General features: G+C 41.4%; 1 protein-coding gene across 2 annotated transcripts in view; it reads left to right on the top strand.

Annotated features, from left to right (window-relative positions):
• septin9b (septin 9b) overlaps nt 1-16,138 on the top strand; it is a 61,279-nt gene that overhangs the window by 19,925 nt on the left and 25,216 nt on the right. For both annotated transcript variants that reach the window (XM_079238192.1, XM_079238191.1), the window contains exon 2: nt 3,374-4,054. In XM_079238192.1, coding sequence (XP_079094318.1) covers nt 3,374-4,054 — 681 coding nt within the window. The remainder of the gene's footprint in view (nt 1-3,373; nt 4,055-16,138) is intronic.

Here is a 16,138-nt window from a genome sequence, read left to right as displayed (position 1 = left end):
GTGTCTACATTGAACAGTGCGTAGAGCATAAGCCTCAGTCATAAGCCTCGCCAACCAGACAAGATCTTATGAGAATTGCGACTTACGTAGTTATTTTGGGGTTTTCTACTTGGTGCAAGAGAATTTGCCACGACTTTTGGAAGTTTTTTTTCCTCATTACCTTTTCTAAAACTCTGAAATTCACTGTTGTCTGTTTCACGCCGCGCCACGTCACGCCTGGAGACACGTAAATGTGAAAGAAGTGTCTTCATGACACTTTTGTAAAATATTTCCACATCAAAACATCTGAAAAACCACCTCATGAGAGTGTGAAAGCTTCTTAGCGATATTTGAGACTTTTTTTTCTAAACGTAAGTGTTTCCATTCACGTTTTTTAATGCGATATTTAGTTTTTGCGCAATTCTAGGTGTGATGGAAACACATCTTCAGTATCAACTTTACCTCCATTGTTCCCTTTCATACTTATATTACAAGCAGCTACCAGAAAACAGCTTTTGTTGCCCCTCATTGGGTATCGGCTAGTTGCTGAGGACTGCTTCAGAAAAGGCTTGGAGAATCTCCCAGCTCCTAACAGTGTCACAGATAGACCTAATCAGATTGGTCAGAGTTGTCTTTTATTTTAAATCTATTTATTTTTCTGAATTTATTTTTACCTCCATGAATGGAAATATTCTTAGTAATAATTAACTTTAGCTTGAAAGCTTTTTTAAGAAGGTAAACTGTATTAATTGACTGCCATCCTTTAAAAAAAAAAAAAAAAAAAGCCTTATTGTTGCTGTTTCTGCTTGTTAATTCTGCTGTGTCAAGTTTCAGAGTTTTGGCTTTTCACGAGGAGCAGCTAGGCCGGGGCATGGTCCTCCTCCCTCCTCCCTCACGGTTGCAGATGCTCAAAAATAAACACATATTCCTGTAACACACACTCAGTAGTTTTTACAGGAATTTTGAACAAAACTACAAATAGTTGCATGAAACAGGCACATGCACTGAAGGCACACCACAAGCCACAAACAGATCAAATAATCAGCGTTGTGCTCCGAACTGAAGGAAACATTCTTAAGGGGGGTGTGCGTGAGTGGACAAGTCTAACTTTTGTTTAATTACGCTGCGCGCTCTTGGCCACTGGCTGTGCTCCACAGCTTCTCAACTGAGGTCAAACTCAAGCTGACTTTCAGCCTATTACATTTTTCCTGAGGACGATCTTATCCTTCAGTCCCCTCATCTTGGAAAGAGCAGCAATTCTGTCACAGCAAATGAGCTTGAGGACGATGCGCTTCCGTTTGCTGATGTTGGGACAGAACGAGGGGGGCATTTAACATCTTTTTGTCTAAATGTTTGGTAGCAGATGACAGCTGACTGACTGCATGCATTAGATCATGAGAGTGAAACGCTCCAAGGGGGTCTGAGTAAAAAACCCACTATTTTATATTCTAGTCTCCCACACACACACACACACACACACACACACACACACACACACACACACACACACACACACACACACACACACACACACACACAGCGTAATGGAACAATCCAGAAACAGATGTGAAAAACACTCAGTTTGAGGACGTAATGAAATTACAAAAGTATGGTTTCATTAGTAGAGCTTGCTGTTTCTTCATCTCCTCCACCCTGAAACCTCAGCTGCTTCGCTGCTTTGATGCCATTTCCATGTTTTCAGACATGAATGTTTATTCTGCACATTTAATTGGTTCGACCTTTTAACGAATATTTTATGATATTGTTTCTTCTTTCAATAAACAGCTATCTTGACCCACAAATTGTTTATGAGGGAAAGATGTGAAAGCACAAGTTACAAATAAATTTACTGGGTCCTTTTTTATGCATAATGTTGGAAAACCTATAAAGTTCACTCTCTAAAGTCCAACTTTTGTTGAAGTTTGTTGAAGTCTTAAATCTGCTATAGCTTCTTCACTGATCTATAATTTCATGAGTAATCTATATTATGTAATGTCAGAGAATAAAGTTTACAACCTTAACCCACAAGAACCCAGCATGACATCCATAATACATCCAGTTTCTGAGACATTTTGCATCACTTTATGGTACAAACTTTGCTTAAAAACATTATGATTTTTGTCTTTGACACCTTAATGGACACCAGATTGCAAAAGATTACACTGTAAAAAAATTTGAAATTACATGGAAATTAATGGTAAATATCCCTCAAATTTTGGCTACTTTTTCTTTAACAGTTTGTTTTACAGGATAAATAAAGATCTCATATTAAAAACATTGAACTTATCTGATAATTTTCTCATGGGTTTGGTGTTTATGGGTTAGATTAAAACAAACTGTAAATAAAAATTAAAGCCGTAAGCAGCATCCATTGGGTCCGAGCCTCTGCCGAACCCCCCCCCCCCCCCCCCGCCCCTTACAATGCAATGTGTTAAGGACCGAACAAATATGAATGCTGTTAACTTTAGTGCATTTTTATGGAGATATACAATGCACATCAAGTGGAAAAAAAGGGCATAAACACCAAGGTGGTGGACACCCTGTTGCCATGGCTACAGATGTTTCATTGACTGTTTTGCTAGTCTTGAGGTGTTAGACGTGCTGAATTTTGTTGTCCTACATCAAAGTACACTTTTTTGACCCAAATCTATGGGGTATTTTTGTCGTGTCTACGGGGCGCTATAAGGCCATTTTTGCATTGAAATGTATACAGACAATAGGAAATTGAAATTTTAGCCAAGCTTGTGGTGTATGCCAATTTTCATAACTTTTCATGGGGGCTGAGGGGGTCAAATTTGAGTGAGCTGCACTTAAAACGAGAAGAACGAGAAGAACGAGAACAAGAAGAAGAAACATTTCAACCAAAACAGGGCCTGATCTATAAGAAATATAGCTTGGACTAATTAAAAATGACAAAATGGGGAAAATCCTTAAAACTTTATCAATTTTCAATTCAACTCAGCTTTACTGGTATGGCATCATTTTACTTCACTGTCGTCTCAGGGCACTTTATGGACACATCAATTCAAGCCAATTCATAATAAATAGCTAAGCTAATGAAAACCAACTGATTGCAAAGCATCTTGACTTCGATCCAATCCTCTATCCTGAGCTGCATGAGGCGACAGTGGGAAGGAAAAACTCCCTTTTAACAGGAAGGAAAACCCTCCAGCAGAACCCGGCTCAAGGAGGGCAGCTTTCTGCACCGACTGATGGAAAGGACAGGAAAGACAGATCAACATGTACCTCAGTTTTTATTCAGGAAGACCTGCAGAAAGAGGAGAAATATGTTAATGATGTCATAATCGCCACGATTAATAACATCAAAAGGTAAAAACATGAAATTTCTGCAGCCAAATTAACATTTTGCATCTTCTTTGTCTCCCTCATGCAGCCCTGAAGAAGTCCTTTGAGGTGGAGGATGTCGATACTTCGTCCCATTCATCACCCGGCTCTCGTCGAACAACCAACTCCCCCCATCGTAACGCCATGTCCCCCACCAGCATCTACTACCGCGACCTGGGCACCGCTGCCCCAGCCAACAACAACAACAACCTCAACTACACCCAACCGCGCTCCATCATGGGTGGAGGAGGCTCCAAGACTCCTGAGCCCGTATCCCGCCGGTCTGAGCTCTCCATTGACATCTCATCAACCAGCAAGCAGGTGGATAACATCACCAGCCCTGCCTCCACGCGCTTTGGCACCAACAGTGTCCTGAAACGCCCCGAAGTCCTGGGACACTCCAGGACACCCGAGATGGGCCACAAGAGGGAGGTAACGTTTGCCAAGACCCTGACTGACTCCCCGGTGATACGTCGCAACGAGGGCAACAATAACAACAATGGGGTCACCCGCGCCGCTGAGCAGAATCACACTCGCAAGTTTGAGCCCCCCACTCTGGGGGATGTTCGCAAACCTGAAATCAACATCACCAAAGCTCCTCCAGAGAACAACGGCCACCACCAGGCAGTGCATCATCCTCACCACCCCAACCCTCACCACAACACCATCGTCACCACCTTCCGCTGCTCATCGCCCAACCACGCTGGCCGCAAGTCTCCCAACCCGGACAGTAAGTCAGCGCCGCTTTTATTCCTTTAATCTCACAACAGCTCTTCCACAATCCTATAACACAATGCAATATGAATGATTTTTATTTGTGTCGCTTTCATTTACGACAAAGAATTCGCAAGGAACTTTTATGGATCCAGTTCAGTCCAGTTCACAGACGTCCAGTTATAAAACAGATTCAGTCCAGATTTAGTCCAGTTTGTAATAAACATGTTTACGAAATGAAAGAAGAAATAAAATCTAAAGGGAAATTTTACCCCCTTTTCTTAAAAACAGAAATAAAAATTAATAATTAGATGATAAGGCCTTGAGAGAAATGGCTGCCAGCCGTAGGGATGAACAATACCCAGATTTTTCCTGTCAATATAACACCATGAGTTTATGGTACTTTTTTTTATTGATACCGATGTAAATATCCGTATTGATATTTTTTTGCCCCTAAATGAACAGTGTGGATTAATATCCGTATTTCAAAGGTAATATGGAACATAAATTAAACTTAAGAAAGAAATTATTTTAAAACTATGTTAAATGGATGAGTAAATTAAACAAAAAGAATACTTGAAAATGATTAAATAATAAAACTACAGAATAAAACCTTTTGTTTAGATAAAGGAAAAGAAAACCTAAAATATCTAAAAATGTGCAAAAAGTTGCATAAAACCAGTTAAATATCAAAACCTCATCAACACCAATAGTTGCAACATCATTGTGTTATCTCAGAAGTATTCAACTCGGTCTTACGAGTTGAATACTGTACATTCCAACAGGTTTCATTGTTTCTGTGCTCCAACACAGCTGACTAAAATTGAGACTTTGTGCAGAACCTGATAGGGTGTTGGATCCATTTAATTTGATTCAGGTGTGTTGAAGCAGAAATACATGGAAAACCTGTTGGATTGCGGACCTCGTTAGACCGAGTTGAATACCCGAAAGTGCCCAAGTCCGGTCCTCAAGATCTACCATCCGGCAGCTTTTAGATGCAGCCCTTCTCCAACACACCTGAATGCAGTAGGTGCATGTCGTCCAGCTCTGCAGAGGCCTTCTGATGAGCCATTAACTTGATTCAGGTGTGTTGGAGAAAGGTTGCATCTAAAAGTTGCAGGATGGTGGATCTTAAGGATAGGACATCCTTATCATGTGTCACAGACAGAACACACCGTTGCTGCTCTTCACATGAAATTTTATTACCAAAAACAAACAGAACTGAAAAGAAATTACATGTATGGTATCAGCTGGGTTGTATCTCGATACTCAAAAAAGTATAAAATCCAATATTTTGAGCGGCATCGTCATTTTCAGGGCATCAATACTCCCGTCCATAGCTGTACTTTTTTGTGTTGTGTTGAACTTGGTGAACCCTCACACTGTATCTGTTGTCTCTTTTCCTTCTGTTGTGCAGACAATGTCAGGACTTATTTCAGGCCAGCATTCTTTTCCAGCCAATCAGGTTCCAGCGGATATAAGAAAAGATAAACATGAATTATTGCCTAGCTGAGGAAATCTAGTTTACTGATGAAGTAGTAATCATATCACTAATTAAACATGCCTCATATTGTGATAATGCAAAAACATGTTCGCAAATACCAACAAAGAAGAAGTTTACAGATATTCTGAATAATTTCCAAGCAGCTAAATTGTTAAAATACATTAATATGAGAGAGTTCTGTGGAAACGCAAGGGTTTGATATGTATTTGTTTGCAAATGGCGCCAGTGCGTCATGAACTGCTCCCTGCTGGGAAACTGTAACCGATGCATCTCATTAAACACTGTGTCTTCTGTCATGACGGAGGTCAGGCCAGTTATGCGTGAATGAGTATATTGTCAGCTGTCCCAGCCAGCACGAGGGTCTGATTCAGCAGCTGATGATGCAGATGTGGCAGTTTTTCAGTCTGTTCCTCTGACCTGCTGGATTATTGTGCAGTCGTCTCAATTCTCATGGTGGGACCATAGAACTGCTCAAACTGGACCCATAGGAAGCAGATTTTCTAAAACCACTCAGTCCTGTTTCAGCTGGCTCTTCTTGCTTTGGTGCTTTTGGAATAGATTAAAAGCTGATGGCTGTTTATGCATGCAGGGATGGGAAAATATAAAGATATTTTGGGCTCCAGTTCCTATCAAACAGTTTTTGTAGGAACTTTTGGATTGTTTGTCACTGTTACACTGGCGTCCTGATATCTGTGGACACCACAGGCTGTGAAACATTTTAGCTAGTTGATGGATTCCCCAGCTGATGTCTCAGAATGCAGTGTGTTGCATTTGTCAGCTGGCTGAATTTTGTTTTCCTCTCTTTTATTCGAACGAGTTAACTCTTCTAAAGTGGTGCGTCAGTGCTGTGATTTAGTTCCCCACTTTCTGCAAGTGCTCTAACGTGGACTAACCGCTGTGGTGTGGTAATGTCAGCACTGGAAAAGAGATTAAAGTCACCAGCAAGCGACTGTCTTCAAGTCACATAAAACTAAATGACATTTTCTCATGTGATGAGGGAACAGCCAACCCCATGGGGTACACAATGCCAAACTTTCCAAAACACTTTTGGTCTGGACTCCTTCTTGAACCTTATATCCTCCTTCTCCTTCGTGCCACAGCCAGACCAAACCAAGTATTAGATCTCTCATCAAGAATGGAGTCAGCATCAGGAGCAGCCTGTTTGATTAATCCAACGTCTGCCAGTGAAACCAGCAACCGAGTCCTTGAAGGCTGGTCTGCCTGTAGGAAAAGCAGACTGACTGTCTGTATTTGTGGTAATCCACGTCTCATGTTAATGCTCTATTCCAGCCGGGGTGGTTTCTGTGATGTGATGAAAGCTTAACCTTGCAGCACCAGACCAGAACAGCAGTTCAGCAGTAATTAGTGTTATGATAGCTGTGTGAAACTGTACGCAACAAAGAAAAAGGCTTCTTTTCCCAGTAAAATTACATTTTAATTGTAGAATTCAGAGTTATGTACAGAAAACGGCTGCGTTTAATACTCGGTTACTATACACATACTTTTAAAAAAAATTGTTTTAACACAAACAGCTGAAGAGGTTTACTCTCTCCCAGAATGAAGCAAACTTATCTATCACCTAGAAGAATTTTTAAATGTTTTCAGACTAATTTGCTCAAATTTTAGCCAAATATGAACAAAAATTGTAAGTAAATGAAACAACTACTAGTTTACATCATAAACTGCTTTTAAAGAGGAAAACTAGGTTGGATTGGCTACATTAGTGCATCGCTATTAACCACATTCCTGGTTTTCTGTAATTATCCTTTCATTAAGTATAATCTCTTGTTGATTTCAAGCCATTTGATATAATATTGTCTTGGCAGGATTGCACTATTATTCTTGTTATAAGATGAAATGCTGCACTTTATCATATGGCAGATGTTTTGCTGTCAGACTCTGAACGATACCTCAGTGTCTGCTATGTCCCTGCACGCCTGTGCTGCAGTATGTCATCTTGTACCTATTGTGTTTTTACTGCACATAGCTATAAATCTCTTGTACGAGCTGGAAATTTTACATGGTTCGACTCAAGATTATCGGGGTTGCGTTGGCTTATTTGTCCGCAGAGAGAGGCCATAATGGGGTTGTAAATGAGGGATGACTTGCCTTAAAGCTCCAGAGGTTTTAACTGGACCTTACTCTGTGTGATCAAGCAGCAGTGCTGCCGTGTTTGCATGTCAGAGTTATGTCCCTTCAGGTAAATTAATATTTACTGTATTTCTCCAGAATTTAGTCTTTAAAAATCACATTCATAGAAAACCTTTTGAAAAGTATTTAGTTTTTTTCCCATCTGACTGTTACCTGGGTTTGTGGAAGTGTGCAAAACAAGCTGCTTTCCTGCTCATTCAGTTTTTTCAAAAGGAAATGACATCACAAATGGACAGAGTATGCTGCGCTTCCTTCCGTGCTCTGTCAACCGTGATTGTTTCCCCTGCAGTGTGACCTCACGGCAGGACGCTTCCTCCCGCTGGGGTCGTGTGATATTAGCCAGTCAGCTTTGTAGCCCGTGCTCCTCTTTACTTTGATGAGACCATTACTGAGAATGGGACACACCAGGATGTTTATGTGAAAGGTCAGCATGAAAAAAGGAGTATACAACTGAGGTCACATAGTTCAGTTCAATTTGATGTCTTTAGCGCCAACATGAGGTCTGTGTCATCCTATGGAAAGAGCCCTGTGAAGTTAGGGATGGTGAGGATGGAAGGGCCCCCACTTAAAAACACAAAAGCACTGTTTTTTTTTTAACATTTCTTACATGTATGTAGCTTAAAATTTCAACCAAGTTTTTTATTTATTATATTTGACATTACAAGCAACAAAACTTGCAAGCTTAGTAAATCACTGTGTATCAGATCTTAAAGCTAGCAACTTACTGCTAGCTAGCAACAGCTAATGTTTACGGTTTGTGATGTAACTTTTTTTTTTTTTTAACCCATTAAGAATGCTGACTGGCTATAGTATTTAGAAGTCACAGTTGTTAAGTGGCTTGACCCTTTTCTTGCCTGAAATAAAAGAAAAAAGTAGTTCTGAAAGACATATTTTAGAACCATACATGCTAGTGGTAATGTCCCAGCCAGCATGTCCATGCAGGGCCAAGCGGCAACGTCCAGTGGTTAAAAGTGAAGCCTATGCAGAAGTGCATAAAACTGCAGTTACCCATTCATCCACTAGGGGCTCCAAAACAGAGCAAATCCCCATAGACTCCCATGTTAAAAATGCCAAATTCACAGCAGAAATAAACACCTAGCCTGGTAAGAAAACCAACTTTTGGTTTCATGGGTCAGGTTTACCTTCATGAAAACTGTGGGGGGAGTGAATGCTTTTCCTAACTCCCCTGTTTACAAGTAATGTAATCTTAAAATTGTTTACACACACACTCACCTGTGTTTGCCCATATTTTTTTAAGTTGGTTCTGACTGGGTTTCAGCTGGGGCCCCGCCCACATTGACGCCTCCATACTCAGATAGGGAGACATTTACCTGGATCTACCACTGACAAATGGCAATTATATGATTGCATTCTTCTATTGATCAGAAGGAATGCAAGCATCTCAACTTTGGTTGCCGTTAGCATAACACATTGTGATGCTAATTGTTAAAGGCTTGGACGGTTTTATATATCCTGTGTTTTTTCTACAAAATTTGAAACCATCAGTGGTCTTTGGATCTTCTAAACTTAAAAGATCCCAAAAGTGATATGTGCTACGTAATCGTTATAGCTCAAATAAAGTACCAGAGCAAAAAGGGCTATCGCCTGCTAAATGGCAAATGAAAGGTGACCATTCTGGAGGATGAGGATTAGGAAGATTTAAACATAAGAGCAGACCCCTTAGCTAAGTAATGGAGCATTTGAAGTGACTCATGTCTCAACATGCATCACATAACTAACCCATCTCTGTATCGGTGCCTGGCCGATTCCTAAGTAGACTACTTAGGAATCGGTCGAGGAACAAACTAGCTTCTAACCCATTTTTAAGCTCCTGGTCTGATTGAGCAGCTGTAGGATGCACAGAAAGAGTCCTGCCTTTGACTCTACTATGAAACTTACTGAAACTCATCTCACAGACACCACAGTCTGTGTCTCAACAAGGCAGAACTGTTTTAGAGACATGAGGGAGACCTTCACAAAACCTGGCAGATGGCTTTGAAGCTGTGACTGATACTGCTGAGATTACAAAGTCATCCCCAGCCGAGAGAGGCTGGACTGATTCTGTTCCACCCCCATCTGCACAGTGGAGCCCAATAGGAAGCCTTGTCTTGATAAACAGGCTGGCTGTTTATCATTTTATCAAACGCTGCAGAGAAAGCCCCCTAAAATATCTCAAAACAGGAACATTTGGCCTTTACAAAATCAGGAAAAGAACAATTTAAAGTGTACAAACACCTTCTTTCCACGTTGAGGCCTAATGATAGGAGGATCAGAAAAATGAAGAGAGAAAGTAGTTTGGACTGGTTTAATTTTGACACTGACAAACGGAGCTCTGGAAACAGAGTTGCTTTTATGTGAACACCAAGACAGACTTCCTTCTTTTTACAGCAACAAGGCAGTGATGAGGTCAGCAGACAGAGCGGCTGACCATAAATTGTGTCCTTATCGGTGGGACGATGGGACTGGTAGGTTATCATTGGGATCACATCTAGAAACCTCATTTAGTAGCTTTAGTGTTTTGTTGTGATAAGAGAGAAATATGTTCAACACACGAGCAACGGCTTGGCCTCTTCATCACGACTTTTATTACTTTTATAATCATGAGCGTAGTTGAAAGGAAATAAATGTTATGGCTAGACCCTTTTTTTGTTTTTGGTTTTAAGGAAATGTGTATTTAAGGGGTGTTACTGACGACTCGCTTCACGCTGTGCCATTGTCTTGTCTTCCTGTTGTTACTGTGAGGAACAAAGTCGAACAGATGCTTTATGCAGAGCTGGAATACATGTTTGAATGGCCTAAATAAACAACTCGTCTTCAGCTACATTTGTTTTTGTATAGCTTAGTTGTCGTCATTCTGGTAAAAAAGAAAGCAAGTCTAACCATTTGTCTTTAATTTGGATTGACCTTCTGAGTGGGAAGGAGGGGCCTGCAGAGGGTGATTTGTCTCTGCCTGTCCATAGGTCAAAAAAGAGCACGCACAAACACACTTTCTTTATCTCAGAGGTTCTTTTGGTCTTATTTTTGGTTTGTCTTCAACAAGCACACACACATATATAAGCACCCTCAGGCTGAGGCATATCTGGGGTCAATCCTCTCCTGGTGTAATTACTCTGGACTGATCCCAGATCATTACTCAGTGTGACCTGCCGGCTAATTACCCTGTAAAAAGAAAAAAAAAACACAAAACGGCGAGGCAAAGGAAAGGAAGGAGATTTTTGCCTACGTGCTCGTGAGGAGATGCTGCACACTGAAAATAACATCACCATTAAGAGTCAAATCTGGACTCTGTTGTTTCTGGGATGTTTTTTAATAATTTTGAATACTTTTATGATGATTTTAGTCATTTTGGTCATTTTTAAAAGCAACAAACATCAGGAGAATAATGTACTGTAATGTAATGAACTCCTCGACTCAGAGGGTATCAGCTTCATCCTTAAAGCCGCAGCAGGGCTTTACCTGGTGCTCTGGGGAAACCTTGTCAGGTGTTTTGTGAAGGTTTATTGTGGCAGATTCTTTGGATGTTGTGGGCAGTGGGGTGGGGCCGTTTAGCTCTTCTTTGTTCTGGTGAATGTGGAGACCGGATCAGAACCTTGTCTGCCATTTGGAGGGTTGGTGGTTTTTAACTTGTCTTATCCAATCTACATGTTAAAGGGTGCTTTGGAAAGATGCTGAAGTTGTTCCTTGTGTGTCATAAAGAAAAGCCCTTCCACCGCGACCACTCTAATCCATGGGTTACCAGCTTCCTCATGAGCTACCATCCTGCAGGTTTTAGTGTTTCATGCTACATCGCACTTCATTCCAATGAAAAGGTTCTCCGACAACTTTTTGTCATGTTTATGCCTGTTAATGAGCCATTGATTTGGATCAGGTGTGTTGCAGCAGGGAAACACTAAAACCTGCGGGACGGTAGCCCAGGAGGACCAGAGCTGGAGACCACTGGTTTAATGTATGATATAATAAACTGGAATTTGCTTTTCGTGTGAATTTTTCATCATTTATCTGTCACAGGTGAGCATCATCCATTTGTCTACCGTTTACCTGTTTATTCTCAGAAACATCAACAGGATGAAAAGTTTATTCTCCCAGTAAGACCAACAGACTGGATTATTGGAATGGGTTTTTACAGAGCTTCCTAAGGAGAGCATTAAACATCTGCAGCTCATCCAGATGTTTCTGCTGAAGCTTCAACCAGGACAAAGATATGAAGACATCCCCCCAGTTTAACATCTTCACACTGGTTTCCAGTCACAGGATCCATTTTAAAAGCACTGCTGATGGTTTACAGAAACCAGAATGGTTTAGGGTTAAATCTACTCTGGGACTGGTACAGGGCCCCAAGTCTGGCCCCAGCTGAAACCCAGTTAGAACCAGTATGAAGCCCATTTGGACAAACACAAGAAAGGTCATTTTTTTCTTTTTAAATGACATTTTTAATGGTAATTTCAGACCTCAGCTGTGACATTTCTGTCTGGAGTTTGCATGTTCTCCTCATGCATGCATGTGTGGCCTCTCTCCAGGTATTCCAGCTTCTTTCCCCTCTTCAAAATCAAATCAAATTAACCTTTATTTGTATAGCACTTTTCATACAAAAGCATATCAAAGTGCTTAACATTAAAATGTTAAAAACAGTTTCACATTGAAAAACACACACACACGTTACCCGCACACGCACATGCACACGACCCAACCCTTCCCCTGACCATTGATGCCAAAATGAAAAACTAATAACTTTAGGATTCTGTCATCTGTATCTGGCTTGACACTGCTGTGAGGAAACTACATCTGGGGAGTTCGTCCATGTCAGGATGCCCCAGGAGTAACCAACAGAGACCCAGACACAGGTAACGCCCAGGCCGGGGCAGGCAGGGGTCCACACCACAGCCATATGGCTGCAGTGCAGAACCCCTACAACAGGATGACCCCCACCACAACGGCCCCGTCTGTCAAATCTTCAAATGACAGCTTGTTGATACGAGTGTGCTGTCATGTCTTATTTGTCTCTGTGTTGACCCTGTGACGGTCTGACAAACCAATCTGGACGTATCACACCTTTTGTTGGGATGGATGGATGGATGGATGGACGGACGGACGGACGGACGGACGGACGGACGGACGGACGGACGGATGGATGCATGCATGGCTTAGCTTCACTGCTGCTCTGCTCATGTGGGTGTGCCTGGGGTCCGTTACATCTGTCATTTCAGTTCAGAAAAACCCTGCAGCGTTAACACTCACAGTCACTTCTCCTTATCTCGATGAACTTTCACTGCAGCTGTGCTTCTCTCATCAGCCACCAGGAGGCAGTGTGTGATCACTTAAACTCTTTCTGCATGGCAAGAAGATTAAAGCTGCATTTCCTTCTTTTTTTTTTTTACATACATTTCTATTAACAAATAAGATAAAACATGCTTGTTTTAGCATCACAGTTTCTCCCTCATTTTGGAGATTAATATACAGTTAGAAACTTGGAGCTTCATGGTGAAGAAAAAAGCAGCCGCACATATGTCACTCTTTCCTGTTTAGATCTGATAAAGGTTTTTAATACTCCTTTTCTTCTCTGTGAAAGATCTTTGATATGAAGCATAAAGACAGTAACAAGGCTGCAGATGAAATGCTTTCTTACTGCCAATGAATATCCCTTTTTTTTGGAGGAAAGGGGTGTCGCTGTCTAGTGGGAAAAGGGCAGCCCTTCTACTCCAGATAAATCGACTCATGAACACACCACACACACACACACACACACACACACAAACAGAGTTCCCTCTGTCCCAGATAAGGCTTTCGGAAGTTGAAGTTTACTTTGAGCATCTGGGGGAAGTCAAGGGTTAAAGAAGTTTCCCACCACTGCAGAAAGACCTTTGTCCTTCTCCGTCATTATGCCAAATCCCAGAACTACTACAAACACCCCCCAATCCCCTGCCCCACCCCACTTTATTCAGTTTCTCCGGCATGCTGGGGAAGCCAAACACACACATTTCTTACGTAAATAAACACCAGAGCATGTGCATATTCAGACATCTATGTCCATCTCTCTCTTTACCTTCTGGTGATGAAACGTTCACTCTTTGTCTTCTGCAGAAGGTTTCGCATCAGAGTTTAACTTTGCATGCTCAGATGCATGAATGCCTGCAGATACGTGATGTTCAGCCATGAATCTGAAGAAAAGATGAAAGGCAGACAGTAGGATATGGGCCATCGGCGCCTGATGGAGCAAACCCAGAAAACACAGAGTCTTAGTGGCGTTATGTTCGTTTATCTGAACCATCGCATGCCAGTCTTCTCCCGTGTTTACCCAGATATGAGACTCTTGTTAACTCCCATGTCCAAGAGACCAATGAGGAAATCACACCTCTCGTCTTAATGAAGATGAAGAAACCACCTTGACATTTCGGGCCATGTTGGTCTCAAACTTTGCTGATATGGGAGAACCAATCAGCAGCAGGCGGATTAATTGCCTCATCAAATAAACATGATGCAATCATTGATCTGAAGGGCAACAAAGCAAAACAAACAAATCAAAAATGGCCAGGAGGACAATCAGATCCATTAGCGCCACAAAGCAATTATGACTGTAAGTCTGTTTCTGAAGCGGACTGGAGTTTTTAATTGAGATTACTGGATTGAGCGAAGACTGAGATGCGTGCGGATTTGCACCCACGAAGAAGAAAAATGAATGTCAAGTCTTTGCTGATTAATTTCCTCCAAATTGTTTGCAGATGGAAAACATAGTGGAGCTGTGTCTGCGTGCACGTGTGTGTTTGTAGATCGGCATATGGCCTTCTGAGTGGCTCCTGGCATCTGCTGAAACCAGTAGATCGGCGAGCAGTGGGACTTCTGTATGACGGGAAAAAGACTGCGGGGTTTTTCCGTATGTTGCATCAGATGCACACGATCCAGTTACATGTGGACTGTTGTTAGAGTTCAGCGGCTGGAGTCCATTTAACTCAGCATGTTTTATTTGTATCAGTAGCTGCGTTTCCTTTACAGTTTTTAACAAAATAAAAACAATATTTCTAAGTGTATGAGGTTTTTCTCCCTGTCTCTCCGGAGTCACTTGATTTTTTTCCCTCGACCCCCCCCCCCCCCCCCCCCATGATCCTAATGAATCTCTCTTCTTATCTGTTATGAGGCAGCGCCGGTAAAACTGGCTGCGTGGCCTAAGCTTCAGTTTGGTTCATTATTTCTTTTTGTCATTAATGTTACATGTCTGTATGTTACACCTTGGATAAGATGGCTTGAACCTTGAATTTTTCTTGGGGATGAATAAAGTATCTTTGATTGATTAAGTTTTGACAAACAACAACAGCAATTTGCAGGTGTTTCCACTGAACAGTGTTTGGCTCATAAGCCTCCGTTGGCATAAAATCTTGTTTGGGTGACGAGATTTTAAGAGAATTGCGACTTAAAGTTGCCACGTAGCGTTATTTTGTGGTTTTCTACTTGCTGATGAGAATTTGTTACGACTTATTGAAGCTTTTCTCCCTCATTTTCTTTTGTAAAACAATAAAATTCACTTGTTTATTCCGCACCCCGCCATCTTTACCGGAAATTAACTGGTCACAAGCCCCCCACGTTATGTCCACGGACACGTGGTTTCATTACATTTTTGGGATTTATTTCTATATCATAGCATCTGAAAAACCACCTCATGACAATTTAAAATCCTTTTAGCAATATTGGAGATTTTGTTTTTAATGTGTGGGTTTCTGTAAGTTTTTTTATTGCAATATTTAGTTTTTTTTGCAGTTCTAGGTAAAACGAAAATGTCGCAACTGCTGCAGTTCTCGCTAAATCTCGTCCAACTGATGAGATTTTAGAACTGAACTGCAACTTATGTAAAGTAGCCACATGGTGTTATTTTGCTGCTTTCTACCTGCTGCAGAGAATTTGCTATTAGATTTATTTCAGCTGGTAAACTGTGTGCTGGCGGGCAACTTAAACACACAATATTAGATTCATTTGGATAAATTACAACTCAAACGGATAAGAAAAGCTTGATGTCTTCATCATTAATCCATCTCTAATGAACGATAAGCACCAGATTTGCATTGAAGCGCTGATACCATCAACACCAGATTAGAAGATATAAATGAGTACTTTGCAGATTATCTGACTGTCTGTTTGCAGGGCGGTGATGAAATAAGCAGAAGTCATTAACAACTACGGCTCAGACTTTACTGATGCAGGAGCAGAGTTTACGTTGTAACGGAGATTTGCATTAGCAGTTTAGGGATTTAGATCATTTAACGGCAGCTTTGTGATAATCTGTGATGATCTCTCTGTGAAGCCAAACACCTCCGTCTCTTTGTGAGGAGACACATCAGTTTGGAGGAACTTCTGGTGAACTTTCACCTCCTGCCTGGATGCCTTGAAGGTCTTGGTGATACTAAACAGCAGACTGCACACATCAGCATCACTCAGAGAGGAAGACGGCAGATGAAGGAG

This window comes from Telmatherina bonti (genome assembly GCF_933228915.1).
Source record: "Telmatherina bonti genome assembly, chromosome: 3".
Lineage (NCBI taxonomy): Eukaryota > Metazoa > Chordata > Actinopteri > Atheriniformes > Telmatherinidae > Telmatherina > Telmatherina bonti.
The sequence above is the reverse complement of the archived record's forward strand: the minus strand, read 5'-3'. Positions and strand labels throughout refer to the sequence as shown.